A 13,171-nucleotide genomic window follows, 5' to 3' on the forward strand; every position below is an offset into this window, starting at 1 on the left:
CGTATCTCCTTCTGTGTCCCACCTCGGAGTTTAAGATCTTCTGGAGAGGCCCTGCTCTCGGCCCTGCCTCTATCACAAGTGAGGTTGGTGGGGATGAGGGACAAGGCCTTCTCAGTGGTGGCCCCTCGCCTGTGGAATTCACTCCCCGGGGAAATTAGGTCATCAACATCCCTCCTCTCCTTCAGAAGGAAGCTGAAAACATGGATATGGGACCAGGCTTTTGGGTAATCTGGCGGACTGACAAGGTAATGACGACCAGAATTTGGAAAGGACTATGGTAATGCTGAATGGACTTACGGATTTTAGAACTTGGTGAACTGCCACTAGATTGGCTTTTTAGTTGTTATTGTATTAATTTAATGTTTTAATTATTGTGGTTATTGCTGTCATGTATTTTATCTGATGAATTGTTGGCATCGAAATGTGCCAGTTGTAAGCAGCCCTGAGTCCCCCCAGGGGGTTGAGAAGGGCGGGGTAGAAGTGCCCGAAATAAATAAAATAAATAAAATTTTCTGAATACAGTATAGGGATTACAAACTTCTTCTTTAAAACCATGCAATTCCGAGTCCATAGGAATATGAAAAATATCGTAGATGTTGTGATTTGTGATCAGACAGCAATCATGCAGAAAGTAAGTATACTTGATTCTATTTTCTACAAAAGCCAAGATGACCAGAATCTCAGCAGGAACAGAACTTACTGACAGATGGTCCATGAAGTAGCTGGCAGTTGGGGCAGTGATACAAGTCAATGCTAGCTGCCGCATCCTCTTCTACTCCAACACAGCTTTGAAGAAAGAAAACATAGTCACACACCTCTTCGAAAAGCAATGTTGTTTTCCTTGTGACCCAAAAGCCCTTTCCAGAAACACCTGATAGTCATGCAAAGCTCAGAACACCCTTCCTTGCAACACTGGTGCCAGTGAAACTCAGACTTACTTTGTATTCTCCATACCTGCACAGCTCACAGAGTAAATATCAATGGCTCTCTAAACCCCAGTACATCTTCATAACATATGGGAATTAAACCCAAAAGTCTCATTAAAAATATAAAGTGCTCTGTATTTCGATACCTTTCCCTCAGGTTTAATAAGATGCACCTTTCTCTAAGCTGGTAATGAAATTGCCTTTGTCTATTTTAATATCCCATACAGATGACATTTAATATAGCTCTTTAGCAGGCCTTGCACGAGGACACTACTACTTGGAATTGTTATTATTGGCTAGAACTCATGACCCAGCACGATACAGATTTGTTGCATGTTCAGATACTCCAAGATACAAAAACGTACTTCATTAATATGCAGAAGGAAGCTAAGTGGAACTGAAACATGCAATGAAAACAGGATGCTTGGGTCTTACATTCTACAGCAACTGCTCCTGTTCATCCCATAAGAGTTACTAAGGACTGAACAGGGAACCTTTAGCTCACCAAATGTTTTGGCTTTCACTGCTAGATTTCCCAATTATCATGATCAACAGTATGGAAGTGCTGATCCACAACTAGCTCGTCTTGCTGTAACAGAGTGACCTGCATCAGACCTGCCATCCCTTGGACCAGACATGGGCAAACATCAGCCCTCCAGGTATTTTGGACTTCAACACATCATGTTTGTGTTGGGGTGGATAGCGGATGAAGTATTTCAGGAGAGCTTGGGATGTGTTAGGTATGGTTGAAAAAGCTGCTCCCATCATCCAAGACCATACAACAATATCCGGAGAGTCACGTATTTTCTGGTTTAAGGCATGCCAGTTGTGTGTAAGGTATTTACACGCAGTCTGTTCCTGGAATCACATTTCTATCATCAGTGTCACAGTTGCCCAAATCCATTCCTGGCAACCATCCCTAAGCCTCCACGTGCATACATAGCTTACTACTAAGTAACAACTGCAAAGGACTGAGACTGTAGTACTTTCACCATCTCATTATAAGATGTGACTCACTAGAAAAGACAACATTGCTCAATAAGGTGAAAGGCAGCAGAGAAAGCGGAAGACTACATTACAGGTGAATAGATACAGTCAAGGATACCTGTGTTTACAAGAGCTGAGCAGGGCTGTTGATGACAGGGTGACTTGAAGGTCTCTCATGCACAGAATAAGTTGAAATAGATTTGAAGGCAGGTAAGGACAGCAAAAGGGGAAGATTGATTGTTGATGTAGGTGTGCACAGAAATGACAGCCTGTGTGGCATAATGGTTCAAGAATGGACTATGTCTCTAGAGCAGGGGTCCTCAAACTAAGGCCCGGGGGCCAGATATGGCCCTCCAAGGCCATTTACCTGGCCCTCGCTCAGGATCAACCTAAGTCTGAAATGACTTGAAAGTACACAACAACAACAACAATCACATCAGCCAAAAGCATGGAGCCCCCGATGGCGCACTGGGTTAAACTCCTGTGCTGGCAGGACTGAAGACCAACAGGTCGCAGGTTCGAATCCGGATTAGCTCCCTCTATAAACTCCAGCTCCTCATGTGAGGACGTGAGAGAAGCCTCCCACAAGGATGATAAAAACATCAAATCATCCGGGCGTCCCCTGGGCAACGTCCTTGCAGACAGCCAATTCTCTCACACCAGAAGCGACTTGCAGTTTATCAAGTTGCTCCTGACATGACAAAAAAAACCCCCCCAAAAATAGCCAAAAGCAGGTCCACACTTCCCATTGAAATGCTAATAAGTTTATATTTATTTAAATTGTTCTTCATTTTCATTATTCTAATGTTTTTAAGTGTTTTTTTTGTACTACAAATAATATATGTGCAGTGTGCATAGGAATTCATATTTTTTTCAAATTATAATCTGGCCCTTCAACAGCTTGAGGGATTGTGACCTGGCCCTCTGTTTAAAAAGTTTGAGGAGCCCTCCTCTTAAACTGTGGGTTCCAACGACAAATGAGGTAGCCTCCGCTCAATGCTGAGGGGTCACAAAAATTGTCAATAGTGAAATGCTTCTGAACACCACCAAGACATTTATACAAATCTGTTAGCAACAATGTGCAGGGTTTATAGCAGGCTCTGTAGAAGATGGTTCAGCTGCACGCCACAAAAAAGGCAAATTAGCCTGTTAAGCAAGCTTCACAAATGCTGATTTATTATCAGCAAATGTTTGGTTTTTATACCTATTTTGTATACCTATATATCCAGGGTTGCAAAACAAATTCTTCAGCAGAAAGGGGTCATGAGTAGGAAAAGTTGAAGAAGCTCTGTTGGTCTGAATCCCGGCTCAGGATTGACCCAGTCAAATCTGCACACTCTCAGGCCTAGTAAACCCTGTGGCAGGGTCACCGTATGTCAGGTGCACAACAACGACTTAAGTAAATCGCTACTCGAAAGAATTGGACTGACAATTTTTGAGAAATTGGGTGCAGAGTTGTAAAAAACTGGATTCCGTCCAGCTATGCCATCCCATTTAGAGTTGTGATTCTCCTCATATTGCTGTATCAGAGTGACCTGTATCTGACCTGCCATCCAGGCATGGGCAAACGTCTGCACTCTAGGTGTTTCGGACTTCAACTCCCACAATTGTGATTCTCCTTGTATTGCTGTATCAGAGTGACCTGTATCTGACCTGCCATCCAGACATGGGCAAACGTCGGCCCTCCAGGTGTTTTGGACTTCAACTCCCACAATTGTGATTCTCCTTGTATTGCTGTATCGGAGTGACCTGTATCTGACCTGCCATCCAGGCGTGGGCAAACGTCGGCCCTCCAGGTGTTTTGGACTTCAACTCCCACAATTGTGATTCTCCTTGTATTACTGTATCGGAGTGACCTGTATCTGACCTGCCATCCAGGCATGGGCAAACGTCGGCCCTCCAGGTGTTTTGGACTTCAACTCCCACAATTGTGATTCTCCTTGTATTGCTGTATCGGAGTGACCTGTATCTGACCTGCCATCCAGGCATGGGCAAACGTCGGCCCTCCAGGTGTTTTGGACTTCAACTCCCACAATTCCTAACAGCCTATGGCTGTTAGGAATTGTGGGAGTTAAAGTCCAAAACACCTGGAGGGCCGACGTTTGCCCATGCCTGTCTTGGACAGTAACTAGTTGAGAAGGGTTCCCACCCCATAGACATTGTGCCTCCCAATGAGGCTCCTGCTCACCTGCCGTGGAACCAGTCCTGGCAAACGTCACATTCAATCATGAAGCGGGTGACATCGTAGGGCAGGCGGCAGAGACAATACACCGGGACAGAGGCCATGGTGGCTACTTCCCCTCCAAGGCAAGGAAGACGCCTCAGGAATCAGAAGACTTTCTGCCTGCTGGAGGAGCCGCCATACACTCTCAAGTCCGAAGTCAAGTCTCTGTGCCCCCCAGTTAGTGAGGGGCTCGATGTTTCATCCACTTCGGGCTCAGCAATGTTGAGTGCAGGATCCTCTCCAAGTCTTCTCTTTCACAGGCCCCTAAAAACAAGGGGCATCACCCACAAAGTGTCCCAACTTTTATAGGTTCCCTCAAGAATCTGCAAAGCTCCCCAACCTGCTCTCAGCTCCCCACAAAACCCATGTTGAGAAGTTCAGGCTTCTAGAAATATAAAAAAAGGATAACCTTTGTTTCTGGAGCAAGATTCCCAGGTATCTTTAGGAAGGAGGGCCCACTTCCCAATTGGAAGGGCCTCCAACTTTGCCCCTCATAAGAAATGGTCAAGGCTGACAAAGGCGCGTTTGGGGCAGAACCAAGTTGCTTCAAGGAAAGGAGACGGGCCTCGCTCCCACCGCTTTGCCCCTCAGAGCCTTCTTTTGGGGCCTTCCTTCCCCCAAGGCCTGGAGCCAGACCCGAAGCGCCGCTGATTCCCAGGCCAGGTCCCGGAACCGTCTCCCGGGAGGCAGGCTCTACTCCAGAGCGGGGTCGGCGGCCTTCTCAGGGCCAAGCGGCTCCCTCGGCTTCTCCGCGGCTCCAGAGGCCTCCGCGAGGCCCACCGTCCTGGTTTCCCCCTCCGGCTTCCCCAGAAAGTTTATTCAAAACAAGGGAAAGGAGAGGGAGAGAAGTGGGAGGAGCCAGCCGCCATCTTAGGGGAGGCACGTTGCGGAGCGCCGAGGGAGCCATCTTGAGCGTGGCGAGAGCGAAGGCCGCGCGGGGACCGCATCCGCCATCTTGGAGAGGGAGCCGCAATGGAGACTCATAGAGCTACTCGCAGGATAGAACGCTCATCAAGGCCGACCCCTTGAACGCGGGGTCATTTCGATAAAATATACATCCCTGGGTTTGAACAAAATCTGACTACCAGTATTACAAATAGAATCATAGAGTTGGAAGTGCAGTCCCCAGTGGCGCAGTGGGTTAACCCCCCCTTTTTTTTGTCGTGTCAGCAGTGACTTGAGAAACTGCAAGTCGCTTCTGGTGTAAGAGAATTGGCCGTCTGCAAGGACATTGCCCAGGGGACGCCCGGATGATTTTTGATGTTTTTATCATCCTTGTGGGAGTCTTCTCTCATGTCCCCGCATGAGGAGCTGGAGCTGACAGAGGGAGCTCATCCGCCTATCCCCGGATTCGAACCTGCGACCTGTCGGTCTTCAGTCCTGCCAGCACAGGGGTTTAACCCACTCCGCCACCGGGGACTCCTGGTTAAACCCCTGTGGCGGCCGGACTGAAGACCCGACAGGTCGCAGGTTCGAATCCGGGGAGAGACGGATGAGCTCCCTCTATCAGCTCCAGCTCCTCATGCGGGGACATGAGAGAAGCCTCCCACAAGGATGATAAAAACATCAATTCATCCAGGTGTCCCCTGGGCCATGTCCTTGCAGACGGCCAATTCTCTCACACCAGAAGCGACTTGCAGTTTCTCAAGTCGCTCCTGACACGACCAAAAAATATATAGAGAGAGAGTTCTAAGAGGCCTCATGAGCCATCCTGTCCAAGAAGCAGGAATATTGCATTCAAAGCACCCCTGACAGATGGCCATCCAGCCTCTGTTTAAAAGCTTCCAAAGAGGGAGCCTCTAAAATAAGGACAATAAATAACACACATATATTTCTATCTATATAAAAATGCTCTGTGCATAATGAGTTCCTTAACAACAAAAGAACCAATGAACAAAATCACACCAAATTTGGCAACAAAATGTCTCACAACACAAGGAGTGACCAGTGATTTTGTCATTTGGGAGTTGTAGTTGCTGGAATTTATAGTTTACTTACAATCAAAGAGCATTCTGCACTCTACCAATGATGGAATTGAACCAAACGTGACCAGCACAAAACACCAGAATGATTAGGTGGCCATTGACATTTCGTTCATTGGTCCTTTTATTTTTTTGAGTTTGGGAGTTGTAGTTCACCTACATCCAGAGAGCACTGTGGACTCAAACAATTATGGATCTGGACCACACTTGGCACAAATATTCCATATGCCCAAATATGAACTCAGATGGAATTTGAGGGAAATAGACATTGACATTTGGGAGTTGTAGTTACTGGGATTTATAGTTCCCCTACAATCAAAGAGCATTCTGAACCCCACCAACAACAGAATTGGGGAAAACTTCCCACACAGAACCCCCATGACCAATAGTAAATACTTAAGGCCATCCAATCCAACTCTCTTCATCAGGGCAAGAAAACATAATCATAGATAGATAGATAGATAGATATGATTCTCACACATAGAGATATAGTATCATAGATTTGAAAGGGACCCTTAAAGAAGGACAGTGATATGTTGTATGTTCCAGAGTAGGAAAATCAGACAATCTCCACATCAACACTGACAAAGAAAGAGCAAGAAATACCGTTTATCAACAAGCAGAAATAAATTACATATATTAGAAACCAACACTTTCTTATTACTTTATTTTCCAGATCAACAGACTGGGCCACAACAACGCGTGGCAGGGGACAGCTAGTGTGTATTTATATGTATATGTGATATCAGATGTTTGATACTGGTTTCTTCTTTCTATTTTAGCTTATTTTATTTTATTTTATTTTTGCTTTCTCCATATTCTTTATTTCCGACTTCTCTTTCAATCATGTGCATCTATGGCCAGAAGATCCAACCAGTCCATACTTCAGGAAATAAAGCCCATCTGCTCATTGGAGGGAAGGACATTAGAGGCAAAGATGAAGTACTTTGGCCACATCATGAGAAGACAGGAAAGCTTAGAGAAGACAATGATGCTGGGGGGAAAGGAAGGAAAAAGGAAGAGGGGCTGACCAAGGGCAAGATGGATGGGATCCTTGAAGTGACTGGCTTGACCTTGAAGGAGCTGGGGGTGGTGACGGCCAACAGGGAGCTCTGGCGTGGGCTGTTCCATGAGGTCACGAAGAGTTGGAAACAACTGAACGAATGAACAACAAATGTATGTGTGTGTATACATATATACATGTAACCTTCTTAATCAATGGAATCATAGAATCAAAGAGTTGGAAGAGACCTCATGGGCCATCCAGTCCAACTCCCTGCCAAGAAGCAGGAATATTGCATTCAAATCACCCCTGACAGATGGCCATCCAGCCTCTGTTTAAACGCTCCCAAAGAAGGAGTTCCACTGCTTTTTTTTTGGTCGTGTCAGGAGCATCCTGTTGTGAGAGAATTGGCCGTCTGCAAGGTCGTTGCCCAGGGGACTTCCGGATGATTTTGAGCAACAGTAAGTAGCAACAGTAAGAACTGACCACGGAACAACAGACTGGTTCAAGATTGGGAAAGGCGTACGGCAAGGCTGCATCCTCTCACCCAACCTTTTTAACTTGTATGCAGGACACATCATGTGATGTGCGGGGCTGGATGAATGCAAAGCTGGGGTGAAAATTGCTGGAAGAAACATTAACAACCTCAGATATGCAGATGACACCACTCTGATGGCCGAAAGCGAGGAGGAGCTGAGGAGCCTTCTAATCAAGGTGAAAGAAGAAAGCGCAAAAGCCGGGTTGCAGCTAAACGTCAAAAAAACCAAGATTATGGCAACAAGAATGATTGACAACTGGAAAATAGAGGGAGAAACCGTGGAGGCCGTGACAGACTTTGTATTTCTAGGCGCAAAGATTACTGCAGATGCAGACTGTAGCCAGGAAATCAGAAGACGCTTACTTCTTGGGAGGAGAGCAATGTCCAATCTCGATAAAATAGTAAAGAGTAGAGACATCACACTGGCAACAAAGATCCGCCTAGTCAAAGCCATGGTATTCCCTGTAGTAACCTACGGATGTGAGAGCTGGACCTTAGGGAAGGCTGAGCGAAGGAAGATAGATGCTTTTGAACTGTGGTGCTGGAGGAAAGTTCTGAGAGTGCCTTGGACTGCGAGAAGATCCAACCAGTCCATCCTCCAGGAAATAAAGCCCGACTGCTCACTGGAGGGAAAGATACTAGAGACAAAGTTGAAGTACTTTGGTCACATCATGAGGAGACAGGAAAGCCTAGAGAAGACAATTATGCTGGGGAAAGTGGAAGGCAAAAGGAAGAGGGGCCGACCAAGGGCAAGATGGATGGATGGCATCCTTGAAGTGACTGGACTGACCTTGAGGGAGCTGGGGGTGGTGACGGCCGACAGGGAGCTCTGGCGTGGGCTGGTCCATGAGGTCACGAAGAGTCGGAGACGACTGAACGAATGAACAACAACAAGGTCGTTGCCCAGGGGACTTCCGGATGATTTTGATGTTTTATCATCCTTGTGGGAGGCTTCTCTCATGTCCCCGCATGAGGAGCTAGAGCTGATAGAGGGAGCTCATCCGCCTCTCCCTGGATTCGAACCTACGACCTGTTGGTCTTCAGTCCTGCCGGAACAAGGGTTTAACCCACTGCACTACCGGGGGCTCCAGTTAAGGTTAGTTAATTCCACTGCTGAACGGCTCTCACAGTCAGGAAGTTCTTCCTAATGTTCAGATGGAATCTCCTTCCTTGTAGTTTGAAGCCATTATTCCGCGTCCTAGTCTCCAGGGAAGTAGAAAACAAGCTTGCTCCCTCCTTCCTGTGGCTTCCTCTCACATATTTATACATGGCTATAATATCCCCTCTCAGCCTTCTCTTCTTCAGGCTAAACATGCCCAGCTCCTTAAGCCGCTCCTCATAGGGCTTGTTCTCCAGACCCCTGATCATTTTAGTCACCCGCCTCTGGACACATTCCAGCGTGTCAATATCTCTCTTGAATTGTGGTGCCCAGAATTGGACAAGCCCTATGAAGAGCGGTTTAAAGAGCTGGGCATGTTTAGCCTGAAGAAGAGAAGGCTGAGAGGAGATATGATGAGGGCCATGTATAAATATGTGAGAGGAAGCCACAGGGAGGAGGGAGGAAGCTTGTTTTCTGCTGCCCTGGAGACTAGGACGCAGAACAATGGCTTCAAACTACAAGGAGATTCCATCTGAACATTAGGAAGAACTTCCTGACTGTGAGAGCCGTTCAGCAGTGGAACTCTCTGCCCCGGAGTGTGGTGGAGGCTCCTTCTTTGGAGGCTAGATGGCCATCTGTCAGGGGTGCTTTGAATGCAATATTCCTGCTTCTTGGCAGGGGGTTGGACTGGATGGCTCTTCCAGCTCTATGATTCTAAGTAAAGAATCTATCTCCATACAACAAAATATAACCCCCCATCTAGATATGGGGCCAAGCTGCATTAATTCTATAGTGTAGATGCACCCTAGGTTTCTAGAAGGAAGGCCACTAACGCTCCTCCATAGAGAATGAAGGTTAAAAAAAGCCTTCAATCATAAGAGGAGTTTCAGTGTTTCGCCCAAACCCAATTGACGCAGCAACTGCACTGACGCCGCCATCTTGAGGGTGGCAAAAACGGAACAGGAAGCTCTACTTCCCTCCCTCCGGCAGTGGGCGCCATCTTAGGAGCGGCGTGGCGAAAGGGAGTTCAGCCAATCCCCAGCGAGGACCTGAGTCACGTGACACGGAGGTGAGCTGATTCTTCAAGACTGAGCTGCCTCTGGGTGGCGCTGTCGACTGTCAGCATCCTGTTTGTTGCAGGGAAAGGATTGCAGGTTAAGATGATTTTTGTAGTGGTGACAGATCTGTAGTCCTTCTGCTCCAGCTTTCTTCCAAATTTCTGGAGTTTTTCATGCATATATCCCTCTTTTTGCCGGCATTAGCTTTCATGGCTCTGGCAGGAAGCCTAGCGTTTGGGGTGATGGGTTTGTAGCTGAGAACAACAGGGAATTAGACCCCCAGGGCTGAGTAATTGTAATGTCTGGTATCCAATACTGGCATTTTTGTTTAACTGTTTCGATGTGTTGACTGGCACAACCTGGGGATCACAACCAGAAACAGTGAAGACATCTGCCCTTGCGCTATGCTACTCTGCTGCTGAGTATGCATGCCCAGTCTGGAACACATCTCACCACACTAAAACAGTAGACGTGGCTCATAATGAGACATGCCGCACTATCACAGGGTGTCTGCGCCCCACACCACTGGAGAAATTACACTGCTTAGCCGGTATTGCACCACCTGACATCCGCCGGGAAGCAGCAGTCAATAGTGAAAGGACCAAGGCAGTGACATCTCCAGCTCATCCCTTGTTTGGGTATCAGCCAGCACGTCGACGACTTAAATCAAGACATAGTTTTCTTAGATCTACAGAGACACTCACTGAAACACCCCAGCAAGTGAGAGTCCAAAAGTGGCAGGCCCAAGCCCAGCACCTCAATCCATGGATGATACCAGATGAGACTCCCCCCTGGGCACTCAGAAGACTGGGCGACTTGGAAGGCGCTGAACAGACTGCACTCTGGCACCACAAGATGCAGAGCCAACCTTCAGAAAAGGGGGTACAAAGTGGAATCCTTGGCATGCGAGTGCGGAGAAGAACAAACCACTGACCAACTGCTGCAATGCAACCTGAGCCCTGCCACATGCACAATGGAGGACCTTCTTGCAGCAACACCAAAGGCACTCCAAGTGGCCAGATACTGGTCAAAGGACATTTAACCAACTACCAAATTTGCAAAATCTGTGTGTTTTTTTCCTTTTTCTTTTTAATCTGTGTGTTTGTTTTGCTCTGTTAGAATTGTAATACAATGGTATGGTTGCTGATGACACGATAAATAAATGGGGTTAAATGGTGACTTCTGTTTTAAATCCAGAGTGATTGTATTGAGTACTCCCATGAGGTCAATTAAAATATTATACACATGCTATTTGCCATTCACAATAGGGGCCTGCTTTCTTCTAATATGACAGGAGACTGGTATTTTCCTAGTTCCAACAGACCTCACTACCTCTGAGGATGCTTGCCATAGATGCAGGCGAAACGTCAGGAGAAAATGCCTCTAGAACATGGCCATATAGCCCGGAAAAACCTACAACAACCCAGACTGGTTTTTATTGCCTAGAGCAGTGTTTCTCAACCTGGGGGTCGGGACCCTGGAGGGGTCGCAAGGGGGTTTTCTGTGTTCCCAGGGGGGAGTCTCTCATTTGGTATCAGCCATGGATTGAGGACCTGGGTTTTAGCCTGTCACTTTTGGACTCTCGCTTGCTGAGGTGCTCCAGCGAGTGTCACTGTAGATCTTAGAAAACTATTTCTTGATTTAAGTTGTTGGCGTGCTGGCTGATACCCAAACAAGGGATGAGCTGGAGATGTCTCTGCCTTGGTCCTTTCACTATTGGCTGCTACTTCCCAGCGGATGTCAGGTGGTGCAATACCGGCTAAACAGTGTAATTTCTCCAGTGGTGTAGGGTGCAGACACCCCATGATAATGCGGCATGTCTCATTAAGAGCTACATCCACTGTTTTAGTGTGGTGAGATGTGTTCCACACTGGGCATGCATACTTAGCAGCAGAGTAGCATAGCGCAAGGGCAGATGTCATCACTGTATCTGGTTGTGATCCCCAGGTTGTGCCAGTCAGATTTCGTATGATATTGTTTCTAGCACCCACTTTTTGCTTGATATTCAGGCAGTGCACTCAGAGCACGCTCCAGAGTGACTCCTAGGTATTTGGGTGTGCTGCAATGCTCCAGTGGGATTCCTTCCCGGGTGATCTTCAGAGTTCGGGATGCTTCTCTGTTCTTGAGATGAAAGGCACATGTCTGTGTTTTAGATGGATTAGGGATCAGCAGGTTTTCCCTGTAATAGGCAGTAAGGGCACCCAGAGCTTTGGAGAGCTTCTGTTCTACTATCCCAAAGCTCCCTGCTTGAGCGGTAATGGCACGATCATCAGCTTAGATGAAACTCTTTGTCCCTTCTGGCAGTGGCTGGTCATTTATGTAGATGTTGAACATGGATGGAGCAAGCACACTCCCCTGAGGCAGGCCGTTCTTCTGTTTCCGCCATCCGCTTCTCTGGCCCTGAAACTCGACAAAAAAGCTCCTGTTTTGTAGCAGGTTTCCTATGAGGCGAGTAAGGTGGTAGTCCTTTGTGTTATTATACATTTTTCTCAGGAGGAGACGGTGGTTCACAGTATCATAGGCTGCTGACAGGTCTATGAAGACAGCTCCTGTGATCTGCTGCCTTTCAAAGCCATCTTCTATGTGCTGAGTCAGGTTCAACAAGTGTTGAAACCTAGGGTGGAAACCTAGAGCTTTGGAGAGCTTCTGTTCTACCGTCTCAAAGCTCCCTGCTTGAGCGGTGATGGCACGATCATCAGCATAGATGAAGCTCTCTGTCCCTTCTGGCAGTGGCTGGTCATTGAATGTGAATGGAGCAAGCACGCTCCCCTGAGGCAGGCCGTTCTTCTGTTTCTGCCATCTGCTTCTCTGGCCCTGGAACTCAACAAAAAAGCTCCTGTTTTGTAGCCGGTTTCCTATGAGGCGGGTGAGTGAGGTGGTAGTCCTTTGTGATATTATACATTTTTCTCAGGAGGAGGCGGTGGTTCACAGTATCATAGGCCGCTGACAGGTCTATGAAGACAGCTCCTGTGATCTGCTGCCTTTCAAAGCCATCTTCTATGTGCCGAGTCAGGTTCAACCCTTGCGATGTGCAGCTTTTGCCTTTTCTGAAGCCAGCTTGCTGTGGGATCAGACATGGGTCTATTTTTTCCGTAATTCTATGCAAAATAAGTCTCTCCAGAACTTTGTAGAGGTGGCACAACAGGGAGATTGGTCTGTACCTTTTTGGGTCATTACGGTCTTTGCCTGCCTTCAAGAGTGAATAAGGAGAGAAGTGCAGATCATAGCAAACACAATCACCACTCATATATTTCTCAGAAAAATACCATAAATGGTATTAAATTAGTTTGGGGACAAGGATGGGAACAGGAACGTGCATTGTCTTATTTAAATAATTCAACAGGAGACAATCTG

At 47.0% G+C, this 13,171-nt stretch overlaps 1 protein-coding gene across 2 annotated transcripts in view; it reads right to left on the reverse strand.

Moving 5' to 3' along the window:
- PHF8 (PHD finger protein 8) overlaps positions 1-5,100 on the reverse strand; it is a 67,170-nt gene extending 62,070 nt beyond the window's left edge. For both annotated transcript variants that reach the window (XM_067464152.1, XM_060763292.2), the window contains exons 1-2: positions 4,102-5,100; positions 701-786 (exon numbers count right to left, since the gene is read on the reverse strand). In XM_067464152.1, the coding sequence (XP_067320253.1) occupies positions 701-786; positions 4,102-4,199 (184 nt within the window). In that variant the 5' untranslated portion in view covers positions 4,200-5,100. The remainder of the gene's footprint in view (positions 1-700; positions 787-4,101) is intronic.
- Positions 5,101-13,171: the final 8,071 nt, after the last annotated feature.

This window comes from Anolis sagrei, chromosome 2 (assembly GCF_037176765.1).
Source record: "Anolis sagrei isolate rAnoSag1 chromosome 2, rAnoSag1.mat, whole genome shotgun sequence".
NCBI lineage: Eukaryota > Metazoa > Chordata > Lepidosauria > Squamata > Dactyloidae > Anolis > Anolis sagrei.